This window comes from Mobula birostris, chromosome 17, assembly GCF_030028105.1.
Source record: "Mobula birostris isolate sMobBir1 chromosome 17, sMobBir1.hap1, whole genome shotgun sequence".
Taxonomy (NCBI): Eukaryota; Metazoa; Chordata; class Chondrichthyes; order Myliobatiformes; family Myliobatidae; genus Mobula; species Mobula birostris.
In genome coordinates this window covers 56013935-56037690 of record NC_092386.1, presented here as the reverse complement: position 1 = coordinate 56037690, position 23756 = coordinate 56013935, and the positions used below count along the sequence as shown (strand labels likewise).

The 23756-nt window shown below is 42.7% G+C and overlaps 1 protein-coding gene and 1 long non-coding RNA gene across 4 annotated transcripts in view; one reads left to right on the top strand and one right to left on the bottom strand.

The window, feature by feature from the left end:
• The window catches only part of vldlr (very low density lipoprotein receptor), a 30619-nt gene extending 18564 nt beyond the window's left edge, over positions 1-12055 (bottom strand). The window contains exons 1-2 of one of the 2 annotated variants that reach the window (XM_072281752.1): positions 11559-12055; positions 2527-2646 (exon numbers count right to left, since the gene is read on the bottom strand). In XM_072281752.1, coding sequence (XP_072137853.1) covers positions 2527-2646; positions 11559-11625 — 187 coding nt within the window. In that variant the 5' untranslated portion in view covers positions 11626-12055. The remainder of the gene's footprint in view (positions 1-2526; positions 2647-11558) is intronic. The other variant, XM_072281751.1, reaches the window with a different exon arrangement.
• On the top strand, positions 10430-18383 carry LOC140211692 (uncharacterized). 2 transcript variants are annotated; one of them, XR_011889552.1, is made up of 3 exons: positions 10430-11031; positions 12180-12295; positions 17859-18383. It is a non-coding gene; the product is annotated as an uncharacterized lncRNA (long non-coding RNA). The 2 variants fall into 2 exon arrangements; XR_011889551.1 differs by lacking the exon at positions 10430-11031 and adding an exon at positions 11734-12076.
• Positions 18384-23756: the final 5373 nt, after the last annotated feature.

The following is a 23756-nucleotide window of genomic DNA, read 5'->3' as shown; positions in this document are numbered from 1 at the left end:
ATTCCAGAGGATTGGAAAATTGCAAATGTCACTCCACTCTTCAAGAAGGGAGACCAGCAGAAAAAAGTGAAGCTGAAACCTTGCCCAACAAATTTGCTTGAATTCTTTGAGAAAATAACAGGCAGAAAAGACAAAGGAAAGTCAGTGGATGTTGTTTACTTGGATTTTCAGAAGGCCTTTGACAACGTGCCACACAAGAGGGTGCTTAACAAGGCAAGAGCCCGTCATATTATGGGGAAAAATACCACCATGGATAGAAGGTTGGCTAACTGGCAGGAGGCAATTTCAGAATAAAGGGGACCCTACTCTGGTTGAATGCCAATGACTACTGGCATTCTGCAGGAGTCATTATTGGGACAGCTTGTTTCCATATTATGTCATTGATTTGGATGACCGAATTAAATGCTTTATGATGAAGTTTACTAATGATACCAAGATAGTGGAGGGGCAGGTAGTGTTGAGAAAGCAGGGAGCTTGCAGAAGGGCTTAAAGTTCAAAGTTCAAAATACATTATCAATGTATACAATATACAGTCTTGAGATTAGTCTCCTTACAGGTAGCCACAAAAAGAAACCCAATCGAACCCATTTAAAAAAAAAGCCCGTCAAACACCCAAAGTGCAGTTAAAAAAACAAATTTGTGCAAACAACGAAAGCAAGCAAGTAACATTAAGAACTGAAGTTCACGGAGGTGAGTCCACAGCCATGACTCCAGTCATCACTGCAAGCAATTCAGGAGCCCGTCTGTTGCAGGCCATAGCTTCAGCTGAGTACAGGGACAAGTAAACCTCACGGAGCAACGAGCCTTACCCTGGCCCAACCCTCGCCTTCGGCCTCAACACTGACCTTTTCAATCTGGCCCGATGCTTAAATCAGCCAAACAGCAGGTTGTTCCCTGCTCTTAGACCTGGGCCTTGCCACTTCAATATGCTCTCGGGCCCAGAGCCTGCCGCCTCAATTTGGTTCATACCCAATCTAGCCCAGTGCTCAAAACAGTCAAACTTCAGCCTATTCCTCACTCTAGCCTAGCCCCACCTCCTCACCACCTCCCCTCAGCTCTACCATTTTGAATCACTTCCAAGTCCACTCCTGCAGCCAAACATTGGCTCATTCCCCCCTCCCGGGCCCAGGCTCTGCCACCGCCACTTGGCCCACATACACCACACTGCAACCATCCTGCGTCTTTGAGACTTCAGCTCACACTGCAAAAGTGCCAGGTTGTACAGGTGGCTCAAAAGCTCATCTCCAAAAGGGAAGTTACGGGCTATTGATTGCAGTGATGGCTTTCAAGAAAAAGGGTGATTAATGAAGTATTTAATAGTTGTGCTTGCTGTCAGTAACCTGCGCTGCTGAAGCTCAGCAACATCTTAAACAGGAAGTTTGGACTTGGATTGGGAGAATGGGCAAAGTGGCAGAAAGAATAGTGTCAAGAAGTGTATGGTCATGCACTTTGGTAGAAAGCATAAAGTTGTAGACTACTTCTAAACAGGGGGAAAATAAAATTTCAGAGGAGCAAAGGGACTTGGGAGTCCTTGGAAAAAGATTCCCTAAAGGTTAACTTGCAGCTTCAGTCAGTAGTGAGGAAGGCAAATGCAATGTTGATGTTCATTCCGAGAGAACTAGAATACAAGAGCAAGGATGAAATGCTGAGGCTTTAAGGCATTGGTCAGACCGCACTTGGAGCATTGTGAACAGTTCTGGGCCCTTTATCCAAAAAAGGATGTGCTGGCATTGCAGAGAGTCCAGAGGTGGTTCAGGAGAATGATTCTGCAATGAAAGGGTTAACATATGAGGACTGTTTGATGGCTCTGGGTCTGTACTTGCTGGAGTTTAGAAGAACAAGGGGGATGTAATTAAACCTTATTGAATATTGAAAGGGCTAGATAGAGTGGATACAGAGAGGATGTTTCCTATACAGGGGGAGTCTCAGACCAGAAGACAGCCTCAGAATAGAGGGATGTCCATTAGAACAAAGACGAGGAGGAATTTCTTTAGCCAGAGAATGGTTAATCTGTAGAATTGTTTGTCGGACCGCTGTGGAGGCCAAGTCATTGTTAAAGTGGAGGTTAATAGGTTCTTCATTAGGAATAATAATGCGTCTTGATGGAACAGCAGAGCAGATGCGATGGGCCGAACAGTCTAATTCTGCTGCTATGTCTTAGTGCCAGTAACATTATACTGCCTTATATCAACGTGTACCTTGCATTTTATGTCAACCCGTCAATCTTCAGGCCACGCGTCACGGACTTTTACTAATATTATTTTGTGACGCATGTCTTGGATTGTAACTCCAAGAGCTGCATGTGACTATATGTACCATGTTTTGCACTTTGGCCCTACAGGAACGTTGTTTCGTTTAGTTGTTATACATGCATAGGGTTGAATAACAATCAACATGAACTTTAGTATTAGTTTTGTATTAAAAGGATCAGTTTGCACAGAACAAACATTAGAATATCAATAGCTTCAAACTGAGAGCCTCAATACTATGGTTAGCACAAAAAGTGAACCACTCATTTAGACTTACCACAGGAACTTTCGTCACTTCCATCACTACAATCATCATCACCATCACATTTCCACACCATGGGGATGCAACGACCATTTCTGCACTGAAACTGAGATGCCTCGCAGGATACTTTAGAGCCTTGTAAGAAAAGTTACACACTATAATTAAACATTTAATTCAACGAATACAAGTGCTAGCCTTAGCATTAATTTTTGTACCGCAGGCCACTTGATCACTTAATTGTTGCTCATTTTAATGCACTTAAATTCTTAATAACTAGGCATTATTCATAAACTTGTGGGTTCGCTGATAAAAGCTCATTTGCATTTAGACATGCTCTATATAACAAATGCAAGTACAGAAAGGAAATTAATTCTTATTAACTGGTAGTTAATCTCAAAGTGGCTCTAGAACATGCTGACAGCTCCTAACAACCCCGGAAATTGGGGTCCGCTTGCAGCAAGCACCATATAGTAATCAGTTGGCAATGCAACTAAATTGCAGCTTTGCCAGTCAGTTCCATAATGTGCCAAGGGGACAGAAACACTGACCTCATCCATTTTGTGTTAGCATTAGTGGAATCCCTCATTAAGGCAGCAACATTATATCCATTAGAAGTTACAATGAATTAAGACAAATTTGTTTTGAATTGAATTGACTTGTTACTTACATTCTCCCCCCACACAAGGAGCAAAAATCTTTACGTTTCGTCTCCGTCTAAATATGTAATTTGTAATAAATAGTATGTACAACAGGACAGTCAATATAGCATAGAAATACAGTTGTATCAGCATTTTACACCTAACATGAAAGAAGACATTTAGAAATAATGGAAGAAGTGAGCCATTAGATTAATGGGGCAGGGACCATGCTGCAATGTGGTTATTGCTTGCCCACTACACCACCCCAAATATGCCAGAGCAAGACCAACAAGGCACTGTAGCCCAGTTCTCAAAGAATAGCACTATACACATCCTGCAAGCACCTAACATGACATGGGTTGGGTCCAGCTCGACCAGGCCAGACACCCAACAGATTTGGTCACTTTAAGGCAACAGAAGGGAAATAAACTGGTAGACGGGCATCAGGAAATTGTGGCAAATGAAATTCAAAATGGAGATTGGCAAAGTTATTAGCTACCAACTGTCTGGAGCTGCAAAAAAAAATGAAAACCAGAAATGAGACATAGCACAATAAATGTGGTAAATCAGTGCTAGAAACTCAGGTTATGTTGAAGCAAACTGCTGCTGTTAAAAACTTTAAAAGCTAGCTCGTTCTAGTACAGCCTAGGAAAGCCAAATTCAATAGTTTTACTTAAAATAGTTCAAATAACTACTGTGTTTCAAAGGATTGGGTCCATTGGCATACTGAAAGAAGGTTAAAGCCAGAGAAGAGGGAGAGTTAAAGCAGTTATCCTTGCAGACTGAGGTGTTCTAAGAAATAGCACCACTTTGGTTTCAGACCTATTCCAAACCACTGCCAGTGGGGTTTCTATTGATACTACAGGTTAAGTACCCCCTTATCCAAAATTCCACAATCCAAAAACCTCTGAAATCTGAAATTTTTGAGCGCTGGACATGGTGTTACAAATGGAAAATACTGTACCACAAGGCACTGGGAAGGTTAACCACCGACACGCAGGTCTCTGCACATTAGACAGTTCTGAAAAGTGACTTCACGTGTAATGAACAGAAGTTAATGAAAACAGTTTCAAAAAAAAAAACTGCACAAGATGAAAAATTAAGATCTTGGTCGTGTATTGGAAGTATAGATTTAACAGTAGAGTGAACATATGCCACTTAACAGTATGCTGTTCACGTAACGAGCAAAGTTCTATCACAATTAACTGAAAATTGAAAATACTTGTGAATATTCAGCAGGCTGGATGCAGAAATTTAAAAGACATGGCATTAAATTTTTAAAGATTTTAAAAATCTTTTAAAGCTAAAGCGCTGCTGATCATGAAGATACGGAAACTCATTGATCTTGGTAAACTCATCATTACTGATTAAAATTGAACACCAGAACAAGTCTACAGTTATCTTGACTATACTTCTTCCCACTGTCTCCTGTAAAATACTTTTCCCTTTTCTTAGTTCCTGCATCTCTGCCACAGCTGGTCCTCTTGTCCTTACCTACCATCCCATGAGCCTGTGTCCAACACACCATTCTCTGCAACTTCCACAATTGGGATCCTACCACCAAACATCTTTATCTCCTCCCCTCTCCCCCCCCCCCCCACTGGCACTTATCCCTGCAAACAGCCAAAGTTCCACATCTTCCCATTCACCTCCTCCCTCACCTCCATTCAGGGCACCAAACAGTCCTTCCAGGTGAGGCAACACTTCACCTGCAAATCTTCTGAGGTTGTCGATTGTGTCCAGTGCTCAATGCGACCTCCTATACATTGGTGAGACCTGTCGTAAATTGGGGGACTGCTTCGTCGAGCGCCTCTGCTCCATCTGCCAAGTTATTTTGTCTATATCTTGGCCAAACATTTTAATTCCAATTCCATTTCTGACATGCAATCCATGGTCTCCTTGTGCCAAGATGAAGCCACCATCAGTGTGAAGGAGCAACATCTTATATTCCATCTGAATAGCCTCCAACCTGATGGCATGAATATCGATTTCACCGACTAGTTACAAAAAAAAAAAACACAACTCCCTCTCCCTTCCCTTTTCTTCTATTCCCCACTCTGGCCTCTTACCTCTTCTCACCTGCATCCCCATCCTCGTTCCTTTTCCCCTCTCTTATTAGACTCTTTCCTCTTCAGACCTTTAACTTTCCAAATCACGTTACTTCACCTGTCACCTTCTAGCCACCCTCCTTCCCCTTGTAAATGTAAATTTGCTGGATCAAATAAAAACAGCACAAAAAGATCATTACTTATCTTCTCACCCGTTTATTTCTTCGAGCTCAGCCAGCGAGTGAACTTGGACCCGACATCAGGGAGAGAAACGCTCTCATCTCCCCGGCCGTTCTACAAGTTCACTGCCTGATGTCAGAATTGTCAGAAGTTACAAGGTCACTGATACAAAAGAACAATCAGTTTGATAAGCATTCCAGTCAAGTCAATGGACTATTGATACAAAAGAACAGTCAGCTTGATAGACTCTCCAGCCACCGTAATTAAAGAAACGAATGTCCTATCTGGTTTGTTGGAACCACAACTTAATTACAAAGATAAAAACATCTGTCAAATTTATGCTTTAATTAAGAAAGGAATGTCCTGTCTAATTTCCATCAGGTACTGCCTTTTGTCAAAATCAAAAGGTGTGAAAAACCAGAAGACATCTTATGTGGATCTGGATGAACTTTAACCCTTATCTTGCTCCAAAGAAAGCAGTTGTGAGACATTATTCAAACACACTGCAGTCACAGACATAGTCAGTACTTAACCCATTGTTTACTGGAATCTGAGAATCCCCCATTCCCTTAAACTTTATCACTCTCACTCCACCTTTTTAATTCTGGCACCCTCTCCCTTACTTTGCAATCTTGACGGGTCTCAGCCTGAAACATCAACTGTTTATTCATTTCCATAGATGCTGTTCCTCCAGTATTTTATGTGTGCTGCTTTAGATTTCCAACATCTGCAGAATTTCTCGTGCTTGCAAGTCTACAACTAATTGTTTTTATACTTTACATATAGCAGAACCTAAGTAAAACACAAATACTGTGATCTTTTAATCTAAACTCAGCATTGTAGGTGGAGACTGAAAGCCTGCTGCTGTTGTTCAACAGCTGATTCAGGTGTTCTCCCGAAGCTGCTGTTGTGACCCTGCACACATTATAATTTCATTATTAACAGTATACAATAATTTTTAACCATTAAGTAAATGTGTGATGAACAAGTCTCAGACAAAGACTAATTACTGGTAGCATGCAAATTCAGAGTTGGAAATGGTGATCTGAAGCCATCTCATTATATATTCCAAAATCCAAAAAAAAATTAAGTCCAAAACACTTTATGCCCCAAGCATTTCAGAGATAATGGGTACTCAACCTGTACTTCCTAACCAGAGATATTTCTTGGCTGGTCCTTTCCATGTTGCTCACTTTTACATGGTCTGCCCAAAACATCCAAGTTTCATGACATATTAGTTATTTGTGCAAGACCAGGGTGAGCTACCTCAACAACTATTGCTCACATCTGCTGTGACGAAGCACTTTGAGGGATAGTCATGGCTCAAATTTACTGCCCAAGCAGGGACCTGGAGCTGCTGTAATTTGCCCTCCACCACAACAGATCTATAGCAAACAAAAATCTGACTTGCTCTCCATTCAGCCTTGAATCATCTGAACAACAGTATCTACATTAGGCAATCGACTACAGCTTGCTATTCAACACCATCACCCCCTCAATACTCAACAAGCTACAAACTCTGGGCCACACACACACACCCAGATCCTTGACTTCCTGAGAGAGCAGTCAGTGCCGATTGGTAATAACTTCCCTTCCCTGATAACACAGGCACACCTCAAGCACCGTGCTTCACCTACCATTCTACCCGTTACTGTACAGCCAGGCAAAGCTCAGACACCACCTGTAAGTCTGCTGTTGACACCACTGCTGCTGGCAGAATCTCAGATGCCAGTTGCGGGGTGTACAGGGGTGAGATACAGCAGCTGATTGAATCGGGTCACAACCTTGCACTCAATGTCAGTAAGAGCAAGGAACTGACTGTGGACTTCAGGACAAGGAAGTCGGAAGAACACGAAAATCCTCAACGGGTGAGAAAGGTAAGCAGATTCAGCACAGTACAAGCCCTTTGGCCCATTACGCTGTGCCAAACCCTTAACCTACTCCAAGGTCTAATCCTTTCCTCCCACATAGACACATGGATGATAGAAAAATGAAGAGTCTTAAATTTATATACACATTCTTTCTCTCTCTCCTTTTTCTCCCTCTGTCCCTCTGACTATACCCCTTCCCCATCCTCTGGGTTTTCCCCACCCTCCCCCTTTTCCTTCTCCCTGGGCCTCCTGCCCCATGATCCTCTCATATCCCTTTTGCCAATCACCTCACCAGCTCTTGGCTCCATCCCTCCCCCTCCTGTCTTCTCCTATCATTTTGGATCTCCCCCTCCCACTTTCAAATCTCTTACTAACTCTTCCTTCAGTTAGTCCTGATGGAGGGTCTTGGCCTGAAACGTCAACTGTACCTCTTCCTGGCGATGCTGCCTGGCCTGCTGCGTTCACCAGCAACTTTGATGTGTGTTGCTTGAATTTCCAGCATCTGCAGAATTCCTCGTGTTTAAGTCTTAAATATCTGTAATGTACCTACCTCCACCACTACAACTGACAGCATAAAAACACTTACTACTGACCTCCCCCCCCCAGACATGCCTCCTATCACCTTAAAATTATATCTGTCCAGTATTCCCTAAATAACCTGCACATTTCCATCATGCATTCCCCCCTTTTCCCCCAGTAATCTGTTCCCAATTCGCACTCCCAAGTTCCTGTCTAATTGCATCACAATATTGTCTATTCCTATCCCTCCCCACACCTATGGCAAACGTCAGGGAGTTGTGGTCACTGTCTCTGGTATAGTCACCCAGAGAGACCCGACACCTGAACAGGCTTGTTGTCTAGTACCAGATCTAGAATGGCCTGGCTAGCAAATTTCTACAGGTGCACAGTGGACAGCATTCTGACTGGTTGTATCACTACAATGTACGGAGGCTTCAATGCACAGCGTCAACAGAGGCTGCAGAGTCGCAAACTCAACCAGCTCCATTATGATCACAAGCCTCCCTACCAGATCCGCCTCAGGGCGGCAGCATCCATCCTTAAGAAGCCTCGCCACTCAAGGAACCCCCTCTTCTCACTGCCGCCATCAGCAAGGTACAGGAGCCTGAAGACCCACACCCAACATTTTTAGGAACAGCTAACGCACCACCATCAGACTTCTAAACAGTCCATGAACACCATCTCCCTATTTCTGTTCTGCACTTTTTTTTTTTAAAAATGGGAACTTACTGTATTTTTGTCTTCACTACTGCCACAAAACAAATTTTACAGTATCAGTGATAATAAACCTGATACTCATTTACAAACTTGGCCATCCCAACTGTACCCCCCTCACCCTGAGATTTAAGGACTTCTATTTGTTTCTCCAACACTTGCATATTTTTCTGGTCATCTACCCCACTCACCAGTGTTTGGGGGGGGGGGGGAAAGAGAGCAGTTAGCACCTTCAGTTTGCTGCCAGCTTTATTCCCATTGTAACATTAATGGGACTGCTCAATCCTCAGCTTTTGGACTACACTTTCACCTTCAGCCCTTCATGAAGTCCCCATATGAAAGACTGAAGGAACTTGCCTAAACTGCAGGAGAAGGACGTGATGGACACAGTGGGGTGGTTCCCTGAGCAGACTGTCCAGTTCATCTGGCAAAATGCCTCATCACCAGATCTTACCAACAGGCACCAGGACCTCGCCTGGCTGGTGGTGAGAGGGGTCCTCCCAGTCAGATCCCTCCTGTACGCCCAGAACATCATCTCCGCACCCCACTGCCCACGGGAGGACTGCAGTGCGGAGGAGTCTGTGACCCACCTCTTGGCAAACTGTCAGTTCGCAGATAGGGTGTGGAGGAGGATGGACGGGCTAGTGTCACATTTCATCCCCAGCAGCTGCATAACAGAGGACCCTCTGATCTACGGGCTGTTCCCGGGGACGCACACGGAGACCAACATCCAGTGCTGCTGGCAGATCATCAACTCGGTGAAAGACGCTCTTTGGTCGGCCCAAAACTTGATGATCTACCAGCACATGGAGACGTCCGTGGGAGAATGCTGCCGACTGACACATTCTCGGCTGCAGGAGTACGTGATGAAACTTGGTGCAGACACCGCAAGGGCCCGGTGGGGAAGGACCACAGTTTAGGGTTCTTCTCCTGTCGGAGTGGGAGGGGGGGGTCAGGTGGTGGGGAGTATACCCCTCAACAGTGGTGTGGAACAGTGAACCAACGGAGTGCCACATGGGTGGCCAAAAGTATGTATATGTAGAGACTACAATGGAAACATATGTAAAGGACTGAGAGTCATTGAATGGTTTACTGTAAATAATTTTATTTTTGAATAATTTGAAATAAAAAAAACTGCCCTAAAGCAGCAAGAATTGACCTTTAACCCCTTCCACAATCAGGAAATGGGAAACAGTTCTGGCAGGTCAAGCAGCTGCTCAGTTGTAAAGTGCATGGAGAATCATTGCCTGCAAAATGGTTATTCATTTGACAAGGGGAAAGCTTCCATTTGTCTTTATCAATTCTTTAGCTATTGCCCTTAGGTTGTTCATATTCAATAAAAACTCTTAATTTTTCAAGTGTCATTATAATCCTCAGCAACTTCAAAATAATCAGCCTTTCTTTATACCGTCAATCTCGTGGGAATATAGTTAATTGAGCAAGTGAACTTCTGTTTACAGCAGGAAAATGCTAAGTAGTGGACTAAGTACTCATTATTTGCAACCGGCACCGAAACAGTCAAATGGGAATGAAGATGGCCTAATTTACCTACAGCAATTGTATTCCGCAACAAGAGAATTGCCCAGGGGGCCGGTTGCGTCCGAGGAGCTGTTTGTGCAGAGTGCAAAAATATTAAAGTGAAGGTCATTAATTTTTTTTTGGCAAATCTAAAATGTAGTTTTTGCTTTAAGTGCCGTTTCGCGCGAAATGTGAATTCAGGGGCAAATGCCAACCTGAAGTTTATGCACAGGCCATGCTGCAATAAAAATCCCTGGAGGAAGTGCGGCACCGAGAGCTACCATTGGACGGCTAGTACAATCCGCTGACCAATCGCTTTCAGAGGCGGGTCCGTGGTTCAAGGCATCAAATAACAGAAGCAGGAATTGAGTCCAACCCGGTAACCTTCACGGTGCAGCGGCTTGCTACAAGTGGGACACTACACTAGGACGGCATGTTCCGCCTCCCGGCCTGCTGTATTGACCCACATTTCATAAACTTTCACTCCAGCCAATACATCCAAGGCCTCAACCCTTTTATTTAAAGGGATAATCGCGACGCGTTTGAAGCTACTATTACAAGGTCAAAAGTGAGACCAGCCTCAAGTTCAGGGCAAATGCTTAAAAGTTTAACGCTCCGATTGAGCCATCTGTTATCAAAAAGCAAACCATGCACACAGCAAAACGAGACTCCAGGCATTGATATTACTTTAACTACTCTCAGAAGTTGCTGAAAAGGCAGGAGGAGGGGCAAACTAGTTACAAGGTTTCCTTTACTCCCTTGCGCCTTCTGCGAAGCAAGACCTGAACGTGATCAACGGTACACCCACATCAAGTCCACTGTAATGACTTGAACATGTGCACTGGTTCATTCACGACTTATACCTGCGACTACTAATTAAGAACCCAATCTATTCATTGGACATCGCAACGCTGGCGAGGGCTTGCATCATACTGCTCAGGTTAGGGAGCAGACACACCTCATGGATTTGCCTTTTAGACTTGCTAAGTTTCCCGAATAACCAGGACGGACAATTCCAAGTTAAAAGAGAAGGTATAAACGTCAGCTGGTGTGACCCAATACAGTAATGTGTACAGTACTAAGAAATACATTAAAATTCGAGCATCTTAATGTATGATTGAAATCAAGAAATTTTTAGAATGTTTTAGAAATGTATTTAAAATTAACATTTAATATGGTCTCGCGGTTGCCCATTTCAGTCCAGCAGTTATCAGTATCTTAATTATTCTAAAAGCTTTCCCACACGATTATATGTAGCTTTTTTTTAAAAAAAAGTAACAAGCGATTGTTAGTCAAAAGTAAACGAACGCAAGAAATGTGTACAAGCCCTCGAGACTGTTACAACAAAGACCATTTCAGATGTGTAGTCCGTCACGACCACAAATCACTCAACATTACAGCTTCAAAAAGGAACATGAAAACAGCACAAACGGTTCAGATCCACTCGTTCATGCCAATTTCTAAAGACTATTCCTCCCTTCTGTGGATACGATACTGCCACCTGCGTCTTTACAGTACTGTAACCACCAGCTCAGCTCCGAGATAATGGAGTCACTTACCGCTTACTTGTCTGCACCGATAGGAACACGCTGCCCACAGCAGCAGAGCCACACGAACAGGAATCATCTCGCCGCCTTCCGCTGGCCGAAAGCTAGCCTTTGCTTTCTAATGGTAGGGGGTGTTAATATTAGGGGTGTATGTGTGTGGGAGTTTTTTTTAATCCCTCGTTCTATCGGCAAACAGAAGATAGACGGCCACGCCAGAATGACGCAGGGACGTGCTCTTATATCATCCTTAAATGCATTCCCTCTGCTCTCTGGAACAACTGGTTGGTCGGTGTGTGCCTCCTAACCTAATTACATAGTTAAATAACTGCATGGCAAATCCAGACTTGTCGATACTGCTGCTTGGAAACCGACTGATAATAATCGATTTAGCCGAACGTATTCCGTCCCCCGTACCTTTTCTCTTTTGTCGGTTAATCGTTCTTAGTGCTAGTGTATAATGTACTTGGCGAGGGGGTTTCGCTATACGGTTTTACCTCACGGTCCTTCATCTGATTTCGTGCAGCTCGGAGGTAGGTAAAAGTAAAAAGTTTATCTGCATTCTGATAGTCCACCGGTTTGGCCAAGAGGAACGAAATTCTTTGTAACAACTACAATTATCTCATGTCTACCTAGGATTAGCAAAACCAGGCTGCATTGTCCATTCTATTTGATCTTGAGAGAGAGGTAGAAAGCCATCTTCTGGAACCGCTGCAGCCTGTGTGAACGTGCTCCATTTTGCAACTGTACAGGTAAACTTCCAGATGATGAAGGAACAGCAACTGTGTGTTATCCAGGGATAAGGAAATGACTATGAAATTATGAAGTGTTCTGTTCCTTTTACCTTGACTTGAGTGGTAGAGGTTGTGGGTCTTATGAACAAACCTCAGGGAATTGTGGTCTGTCTTACCAAAGTTATGGACAGGCTTGTCAGTCCTGGATGCAGAGAATGTTTAGGTGTGGACTGGGGATGGGTACTCTTCTATACTTGATGAATAAGATCTGTATGAATGTTGCTAGAGCTGCAGATGCCCAGGCAAGTGGAGAAGTCATCTTCTATATACTAATGTAGCTTGTAGGTAGTGGAATTAATCCAGGGAACCAAAAGGTAAACTTAGAAGGTTTCTACATTATACACAAATTCTAACCTGTTGTAGCCACATTATTTACTTAGCTGGTCCGTAAAGCTATTGCTAAATTATGACCCCCTCCCCCCCCCAAGGAGACACAGTGGTGCACAGAACAGAGATGCTGCTTCACAAACTCAGGTTCAGTCCTGACCTCTCATGTTAATTGTGTGACATTTGCATATTCTCTCTCTGACTGCGTTTCCCCAGGGTGCTCCAGTTTTTTTTTTGTTTGTTTCACATTCCAAAATGTACAGGTTGGTAGATTAATTGGTGACTGTAAATTTCTTTTACTATGTTTGACTAGGGAGCCTAAGGTAAAGGAACCCTTAGGAGCCAGTGATCATAATATGATACAATTCACCATGTAGTTTGAGAGAGAGAGAGAGAGAAGATAAAGTCAGATCAGTATTATAGTGGAGTAAAGGGAATTAAAGAGGTATGAAAGAGGAGCTGGTCAAATTTGATTGGAAGGGAACAACTGCAGGGCTGATGGTAGAACAGCAACAACTGGAGTTTCTGGAGGCAATTCAGAAAGTGCAGATAGATGCATTCCAAAGATGAAGTATACTAAAGGGAGGATGAGGTGACTGTGACTGACAAGAGAAGTCATAGGATAAAAACAAAAGAGAGGGCATATAATATAGCAAAAATTAGTGGGAAGGTAGACAATTGGGAAGCATTTATTTAAAAAAAAGGAAAGCAACCAAAAAAGCAATAGGAGAGAAGAGATGAAATATGAAGGTAAGTTAGCCAATAATATCAAAGAGGTTACCAAAAGATTTTTCAGCAATATAAAGAGTAAAAGAGAGCCAAGAGTGGATATTGGGTCATTGAAAAATGATGCTGGAGAGTTAATAATGAGGGACAAAGTAGTGGCAGATGAAGTTAATAGTTATTTTGCTACAGTCTTCACTGTGAAAGACACTAGCAGTATGCCAGATATTCAAGAGTGTCAGAGGGCAGAAATGAGTATTATTGAGGAGAAGTTGCTTGAGAAGCTGAAAGGTCTGAAGGTAGATAAGTCATCAGGACTTGATAGACGAAACCCCAGGGTTCTGAAAGAAGTGAATCAAGAGATTGTGGGGGTATTAGTAATGATCTTTCAAGAATGACTTGATTTTGGAATGGTTCTGGAACACTGGAAAATTGCAAATGTCACTCCACTCTTTTAAGGAAGGGAGGCAGAAGAAAGGAAATTTTAGGTCAGTTAGCCTGATATCCATGGTTGGGAAAATGTTGCTGTGCATTATTGAGGTTTTGGGGTACTAAAGTAAGCCAAAGAGGGCATGGGGAAAATCTTGCCTGACAAATCTGCTGGAACCCTTTGAAGAAATAACAGGCAGAATAGACAAAGTAGAGTCAGCGAATATTGTTTACCTGGATTTTCAGGAGGCCTTTGACAAGATGCCACACATGAGGCTGCTTAACAAGACAAGAGCCCACGATATTACAAGACAGATATTAGAATGGATAGAAGGTTCGACGACTGGCAGGGGGCAGAATTGGAATAAAGGGGGGCCCATTCTGATTGGCTTCCAGAGACTACTGGTGTGTGCAGGGGTTGGTATTGGGACTGCTTTTTTGACGTTATATGTCAGCAATTTCGATGACGGAATTGATGGTTTTGTGACTGAGTTTGCAAACGATACAAAGATTGGTGAAGGGGCAGGCAGTGTTGAGAAAGCAGGCTGTCTGCGGAAAGACCTGGATAGCTTGGGAGAATGGGCAAGGAAGTGGCAGATAGAATATAGTGTTGGAAAGTATGGTCAGGCATTTCGTTAGAAGGAATAAAGCTGTAGACTATTTTCTAAACTGGGAGCAAATTCAAAAATCAGTGGTGCAAAGGAACTTGGGGGTCCTTGTGCAGGATTCTCTAAAGTTTAACTTGGAGGTTGAGTCAGTGGTAAGAAAGGCAACTGCAATGTTAACATGTATTTTGAGAGGACTAGAATACAAGAGCAAGGATGAGATGCTGAGACTTTATAAGCATTGGTCAGACCATATGTGGAATATTGTGAGTAGCTTTGGGTCCCTTATCTAAGAAAAGATGTGGTGGCATTGGTGAGGGCCCCAGAGGATGGTCATGAGAATGATTCCAGGAATGAAAGGGTTAACATATGAGGAGCATTTGATGACTCTGGGCCTGTAGTTGCTGGAATTTAGAAGAATGGGAAGATCTCACTGAAACTTATTGAATTTTGAAAGGCTTAATTAGTGTGGATGCGGAGGGGATGTTTCCTATATTTAATGAGCCTCTGAATAGAGAGAAGTCCATTTAGAACAGAGATGAGAAGGAATTTCTTTAGCAAGAGGGTGGTGAATCTGTGGAATTATTTGCTGTAAAAGGCTGTGAAGGCCAAGTCTTTGAGTACATTTAAGATGGTGGTGGTTAGTAAGGGTGTCGAAGGAAGAAGGCGGGAGAATGGGGTTAGTAGGATAATAAATCAGCCGTGATGGAATAATGGAGCAGACTCAAATTGGGTGAGTGGCCTAATTCTGTTCCTATATCTTTTGGTCTTGTGGTTTTATGTTGGTGGGTAGTAGAATCTGGTGGGGAGAGGTGGGGACTTGAGAACATGGGGAGAATAAAATGAGTTGCAAGAGGAATAATGCATTGGTGCTACTTCATACACCCATGTCAGTTTCATTAACTTTGCATCTAACTTCCACCCTTCTCTTCAATTCACTTAAATTTCTTGTATTAAATTAAGCACCTTGGATTTCCAGCATTTGCAGATTTTCTCTTGTTTGTGCTTAAATTCACTTGGTCCATCTCTGCCATCTCCCTCTCCTTTCTCAATCTCTCTGCCTCCATCTCTGGAGACAAACTGTCAACCGACATCTTTTATAAACTTACTGATTCCCATGGTTATCTTGATTTATCTTTTATCTTAAGTTTATCTTTTATAAACTTACTGATTCCCATGGTTACCTCTTCCCACCCTGACAGCTATATATTCACATTTTTCAGTTTCCTCTACTCTGCTGCATCTTTTGCCAGATGAGGCTTTCCATTCCAGGGCACTGGAGATATCCACCATCTTCAAAGAAAGGGATTCTCCTCCGTCCACTATTAATGCTGCCCTCACCCGCATCTCCTCATTTCCCATACATCCACGCTCACTCCATCTTTCCACTGCCTTAACTGTAATATAGTTCCTCTCGTCCTTGCCTACCATCCCATAACCTCTGCATCCAACACATAATTCTCTACAACATCTGCCATCTCCAAAGGGATCCCATCACTAAATGAATCTTTACCTTCCACCCTACCCCCCCCAGCTTTCCGCAGGGATCACTTCCCCTGCAATTTCCTTGTCCATTCATCCTTCCCTGCTATTCTCCCTCCCGTTGCAAGTGGCCTACACCTGCCCATATAGCTCCTCTCTCACCTCCATTCAGGGCCCCACACAGTTCTTCCAGGTGAGGCAATATCTCACCTGCAAATCTGCTGGGGCTGTCTATTGTGTCTGGTAGTCCTGAAGCAGCCTTCCCCACATCGGTGAGATCTGTTGTAAATTGGGGAACAACTTCATCAAGCACCTTCCCAGAGGCCAAATGTTTTTATTCCCATTCCCATTCCACCATATCGATCCATGGCCTCCTTTTGTGCCAAATGAGGCCACCCTCAGGGTGGAGGAGCAACAGCTTTCATTCTGTCTGGGGAATCTCCAACCTGATGGCATGAGTAACGATTTCTCCTTCTGGTTTTAAAAATAAATCCCCCCTCCCTCCACTCTTCCTCTATTCCCCACTGTGACCTTTTACTACTTCTCACCTGCCAATCACTGCCCTCCTCTCCCAGGTCCTTTCCTCCTTCCCTTTCTCCCGTGGTCCACTCTCCTCTCCTATCAGATTTCTTCTCCAGCCCTTGACCTTTCCCACCAACCTGGCTTCACCTATCACAGGGGTCGGCAACCTTTTTGCCTCTGTGGGCCGGATCGCGTATTAATGAGTGGACGGTGGGCCAGATAAATGCCATAAAAAACTTGAAATATGGAAATTATCCATTTAAGTACATCTAGTTATGTTTTGCCTCAAATTAATGAATAACGCATGCTAGAAAATCATTTGTGCTTAACCAAGGATGCCAATTAGAAATCAAAGAACTCAGTTTAGTTGCAATTTATTTCAATCAAGGCATCTTTTGAATCTATTAAAAGGACACAAAGAATTTTTAAACATAAAACATATGACATGAGACGCATTGAATGGTGGTAAATTAAGTATAATAAAAAAGAAAGTTTTAATGCAAACAGCCGATAAATCAATATGAAAGTTGATGCTGTTTGTTGCTTGAAAGCTTCTCAATATTGGGTGTCAGACTTGTTGATGCCAAGAGCAAGACATTATCCAGATGGGCATCAGTCAATCTTGTTCTCAACTGGTTCTTGGTGTGCTTCATTTTTGAAAATAATTGCTCACACAGATAAGTGCTGCCAAGCAATGATGCCATCTTTTTTGCATGGTCCACTAAGTTAGGATACTTCCCACTTGGATGAATATATTTTCTATTGAAGTCAGGCACTGCCACATCTTCAGAAAGAAATTTGGATCTCAATATGTCGTCACACAGCATCTCAATCAATTCCATTTGAAAAATTTCTGATGCAGTGTCCACTTTTTGAGACAATACGTTTCGAGACTTCGTAGCTGGCATGGGTATTTCCGTTATTTTCACTGCTTTTCTTGGCAAAAAAATGATGTTTCTTTTCCAAAATTAGCCTTCATTCGCTCAACTTCATCTTTTCTTGCTTGCCCAGTAAACTTTTTAAAATTTCCACTATGGCGGGTGTCATAATGTCGCCTGATATTTGCCACCTTCTTCACAGCAACATTTTCTAGGCAAATGAGACAAACTGGTTTCTCACCTTGCTCGATGAAGAAGTAATCTAGTGTCCAAGTATCTTGGAAATTTCGGCACTCAGTATCTACCTTCCTGCGTTTTGCATTCATTGCCATTGGAATTTTTTTTTTTGATTTTATTTTGAAACATGAGTTATTCAACAAGTATTGTAGCACATGTAAATATCTGGATATTTAGCGTGGATTTCTTGTTAAAACACAGTGATGCTGTTTCTGTTTACAAATTTGAACAACCCCATCTGAAAACCTGTGCGTGCATGGAGAGTATCTAATACATATTAATAAGGTGGTCTGCCTTCCTGTCATTTGTATTTACCAGTGTTTGGTTTGGAACAAAATGGAACCTGGAGCCAGTGTAACAAGACGCCATGCATGTCCATCAGTGTTGTCGCATGAAACACTCAGAATAAGGAAAAATCGCTCGTGGGCCGGATAAGCATAGTATCCCAATATTTGCTCGCGGGCCGGAGGTCGCCTACCCCCGGTCTATCACCTTCCAACTTGTCCTCCTTCTCCTTCCCCTCCCCCCAGCCTTTTTATTCTGGCACCTTCCCCCTTCCTTCTCAGTCCTGAAGAAGTGTTGACTGTTTGTTTATTCCTTATGCTGCTGCGTTCCTCCAGCATTTTGTGTGTGTTGTGTAACCATGGATACCTTGAATTCATGTAAATTGAATGGGATGAAGGGCTTATTTCCACGCTGTTATCCCTCTGATGATGCTATGACTCTGTGAAACCCTTCCACCTCCCCCAGAATGTTTCATGTACTGTATTGTTGTATTGTGTCAACGTTGTCTCATTTTTACTGTTTACTGTACCAGCAGTATGATCGAAATGACAATAAAAAGTGACTTGACTTGAGAATGCTCAAGCTGGAGATTTGAAATTGGAATCTGAAGGTGAGCTTGTGAGAGGTGAGGTCATTCAAGAGGTGGTTGAGCCTAAGGTATTGCCCTGAGGAACTCATAACCTCAAAAAATGATCGGCGTCGAAAAACCTCCATCAGTCTCCCTCCATACTCAGTGCATGAAATGTGACTCTGTGACCTTTTAGCACTCGTATTGCTTAACCTTGGTTACACAAATAGGAAGAGATAACATTGAACATACAGGTGACCCCAATTTATGTGCTTTGCCCAACTGTCATTTCCCTTGTAAAATTACAGTGAAGTAATCAGTATTCAGTGCAAAGGCAGACTAGTCATAATAAAAGGGAAGAGCCTCCCACCCGTGCTGATGTAAGGGATTATTCAATTATTCACAGATCTATTCTGGAATCATACGGGTCTGGAGCTCATTCCTTTCTGATGATAGAAATCCTGCAGTTAGAGTGCTGTGTTTGTTTCTTTACTTATAATGGGAGCTGTGATGGAATTCTCCTTGCATGCAGGGGTAAAGGGGATAATGTAACTAAAAATGTGTAGAAGATCCCTGGCTAGGCGAGCTGAATACTGTGCCAAGAGGGATACATTAATCTCTCTGGCTATGCATCTGGGGGCTATGGCCATGGTCTTTCAAGCCAGCTGAGCTGAAATAAGAAAGGTGGAAGGATAGTCTCACATTTGGAGGTCAAGTATGTTTGAGCCTGCAGAATATTTTCAAGGTGGAAGAGATAGTGTGAAGTGGTTTGTGAGAATATGGATATGAGGTTGTTGTTATCTTCTCTAATGCTGGCCACGACATCGTCTCCAAGTATCTGAATGAGAGAAGGGGGGGGTTTAAGTAGACAAAAAGAGAAACGTATGAGTGAATGTGTGTCCAATAACAATAATTATGTGAGAGGGCTTTGTGTTTGTATATTATTGCTCATGGTGGCTGAAAATAGAAGCTGTTTGGAGTAAAGTTAATCAGGAATGAGCATTCAGTTAATCACTTCCTGCAGAGACTTCTGACAGCTTTGCCGGCATTGATCTTTCTGACCATCTGGTCCCAGTGGCCATTATTAGAGTCTGGTTGGCATTCACCCAATCCCTTCTGCTAAGACTTTGCGATGTCTGTTGATTAGTCAGGTTTGTTTTATCTTTGCTGCTATAACATGCTTCCCTAGATGCACAGTGACCTCCAATAGCTTTAGATCTCTAATAGTGATAGTATTCAGTATACCTCTTTCAGGAGAAGTAGTCTGTGACTAATATCCTTATGAATGGTCTTGACCCAAGATGTCAACTTACCATCTCTCTCCATAGATGCTGCCTGATCTGCTGAGTTCCTTCAGTACTTTGTGAGTTGCTCTAGATTTTCCAGCATCTGCAGACTTTCTTGTGTTTCCTTTCCACTGCAAAGTCTCTTCAAGGTACACCTACACTGAAGAAGATTTCTTTTTTGACAGGAGTTCTGTGTGATGTGCTCTCACTCCCCCGCCCCCCCCCCCCTGGTGATTACTGCTGCTCTTCGACTCTTTAACCATGTCCTCACCTGGACTCACTTCTACAGTCATGTGTCCTTCCTGGGCACTTGTCTCCACCACCACATTGTGTTACCTGGCTTCCAGCTCTGTTTCCAGGCCTCCCAGTTTGTCTTCAGCAAGGATTCCATGTGTTTGTGTTCCACTGATAGCCCCTCTCTCTGCCTCTCCTTCCACGAGTCCTGATGAAGGCTCTCAACCCAAAATATCAACTGTCCATTTCCCTCTATAGATGCTACTTGACCTACTGAGTTCCTCCAACATTTTGTGTGTGGCTTCAGGTTTCCAGCATCCGCAGATTTTCTTGTGTTTCCATAGCAAATGACAGTCAGTTTCTGCAGTTAAACTAACTATAATGAACTCTTGCATTTTACATGTGAAAATACGGAAAGGATCACAATCAACATCTGCACTGCACAAAGTACAAATGAAAGTCGTGCATGATCAGCATAAGGAGAATTATCAGAGATCCCCCACTAAGGGCCATTTTGGCTTAAGCTTTCACGGGCTACTGATGTACAATCTCTATAAAATACCTGATGCAATGTAAATAAATTTGAAGACTTTGATCTCAAAATCCATCAGGAGAAACATAAAACTTCATTATTTAATGCAGTCTTGAAGAGTAAGTTTGCTCTGACAATAGTACTTAAATCAAAATTAATGATATCTCAATGCCTAGAGGATAAAATGATTGCTGAAGAAGTGAAAAAATAATTTCATGGCAACAGCCATAAACAAATAATTTACTTGTTACTTCTGTCTTCACTTGCCCATTGTCTTTATCTAGAAATAATATTCCAAAGATACTGACACTTAATGAAGATCTTGTATCATATAAAGACCTTGGTTTGGACGGTCTTCTCTAAGAACATACTTCATCAAGTAAAAGAGAATATTGTGATTTTGGTCTACATTACCTCCTGTGTCCAATTCTGTGTCTTGATGACTATATCTTGAATCAACATTCATAGTGCAAATGCAGCTTTGCATTGGCTGAGTTGTAGAATCATAGTAAAGTACAGCACGGAAACAGGCCATTCAGCCCATCTAGTCTATGACAGACCATTTAAACTGTTTACTCCCATCAACCAGGACCACAGCCCTCCATACCTCTTTACATCCATGCACCTATCCAAATTTCTCTCAAACATTGAGACTGAAATGTGTAAGAAACTACAGGTGCTGGGTATCTGAAGTTTTAAAAAAAAAAAGACAAAATACTGGAAATATCAGAGTGAGGAAAAGATAGAAAACAAATATGGTTTAAGTTCCAGAAGAGGAAGAGTAATAGGGAGAACATGAAGGATGGAGACCAGGAGAGACTGAACAATGGTGGTGGTGAAGACTTGTTAAATGCAGGTGGCTTGTTTGGTGAGAGCCGTAAAATAAAATGAACGAGGACAGGAAAACGATGACAATCAATGAAGGAACAGTGAGATACAGAGGGTAGCAATTGTTGTAAATCTGAAATAAAAGAGAATGCTGGAAATACCCATTGGATTGGTCACCCAATCTGCATTTGGTTTCTCTGATGTATAGGAGACCATATTGTGAGCACAGAAACAGGTCTTTAGACCCATCTGGCTGATACTGACCAAGCCACCCTTCCAACCTAGTCCCATGTGTCAGAGTTTCACCCATTAAACTTCTACAGCTATCCTATCCATGTACCGGTCCAATTACATTTCAAAATCACTCAGTGATGTTCACAAAATTGGAAAGTGTACAAGTACTGCTTCACTGACGGGAAATTAGGGTCCCGATACGGTAGGAGAGATGTTCTGTATCCTGCAGGAAGGTGCTGCGAGAAGGGAAATGGTTGATGAAGATGGAAGACGGAAGCATGATACCATAGAGTTAAAGAAAAGTACAGCATAGAAACAGGCCCTTCCGCCCATCCAGTCCATGCAGAACCATTTAAACTGCCTGCTTCCATCGACCTGCGCTGTGACCAATCTACGTACCAATCCAAAATTCTCTTAAACATTGAAATCAAGCTTGCATGGACTACCTGTACTGGCAGCTCATTCCACACTCTCACGGCCCTCTGCGTGAAGAATTTTCCCCTCATGTTCCCTTTAAACTTTTCAACTTTCACCCTTAACCCATGACCTCTGGTTGTCCCACCCAACCTCAGTGGAAAAGGCCTGCTTGCATTTACCCTATCTATACCCCTCACAATTTTATATACCTCTTATCAAATCTTCCAATCTTTGATGTGGTCCGGGAAGAAAGACAAGGGGGGGGGGAACCCAGAGGATGGGCAAGAGGTATATTCAGAGGGACAGAGGGAGAAAAAGGAGAGTGAGAGAAAGAATGTGTGCATAAAAATCTCCTTGTCTTTCTTCCCGGACCTCCTGTCCCATGATCCTCTCGTATCCCCTTTTGCCAATCACCTGTCCAGCTCTTGGCTCCATCCCTCCCCCCTCCTGTCTTCTCCTATCATTTTGGATCTCCCCCTCCCCCTCCAACTTTCAAATCCCTTACTCACTCTTCCTTCAGTTAGTCCTGACGAAGGGTCTCGGCCTGAAACGTCGACTGCACCTCTTCCTAGAGAAATTGCAGGGGATGTTTTGTTGAATATGGAGATAGAGGGTTTGAATGTGAAGATAAGGGTAACCCTATCCTTCCTTCCAAGTGAAATGGTGATTCACTTTAATTTCTTCATACATTAACTGTCGTCAGTGCATTGAACACTGAGTGATTAAAAATTCTTGCAGGATCCGTAGAAAACCCAGAAAAATGATTTAAGTTCCATTTATGCACGTCTGCCGCCCTTTCAGCAGTTATTGTAGATGATTGAAACACTGCTTTGTCAATTGTATCTAAATGCAAGGTTGCGTTGATCTTTATCATTGCACAAAGGCAAACAAACAACTTGTTAGACTTTTGATTGCAGCTGTATCTGCCTACTGGCTTTTTTATGATTTGTGTACTACAGAAAGGATGTGGAACAGAAGGTGTGCAGAAGAGATTCGCCAGGATGTTGCCTGGAATGGAAGGCTTTAGTTATAAAGAGAGAATAGATAGGTTGGGTTTATTCTTGGTTGAATTCAGGTGGTGAGAGGTGACCTTCATAAAATAATGAGGGGCATCGATAAGGTAGATAGTGTTTTTGCTGGAGTTGGGTTCTCTAAGACAGGAGGGCATGGATTATGGTGGAGGGGAGAAATTTAAAGGAGATCTGAGGGTGGTGGTGGTAGGGAATGAGCTGCCAGAGGAAGTGATAGTGACAGATATACTTTTAATGTTAGAAAGACATTTAGACAGGAGATGGGTGGAGAGATATGAGCCTAATGCAGGCAAAGTAGATTAGCATGGATAAGCATCATAGTCAGCATTGTACAGTTTAGACTAAAGGGTCTGTTAACCACATATGGATTTGATATTTATGAGGTCTTCACTGACCATAAATTTGGACGTTTACAGCAGAAAAGAAAGTGATTCATCTCTCAAACCCATGTTACTTACAAACTCTGCTAAGGACAGAAAAAGTAATGGGGATTTCTACAACAGGGCTCTTCACGTGTGAGAGAGAGGGAGAGAAAAAAAGACAGGAACTCATTGGTTGTCAGGCATACAGGAAAAACGATGCCCCTTAAAACACTCCTGCAAGGGGTTAGGAAATCCCACATACTTTCCTGTCCGTTTTGTTGCCCGGATCCTGTATCCACTTCAGAAATGAAGCAAAGTGAATTGTTTTGCAGGCATTACACACTTCAGCAAGAATTATGAAATTATTTGAAGAGCTTGGTGAATAATGATAATATAAAATAAGGGTTAAGATTAAGTTTGGGGGGAAAGATATTATGTA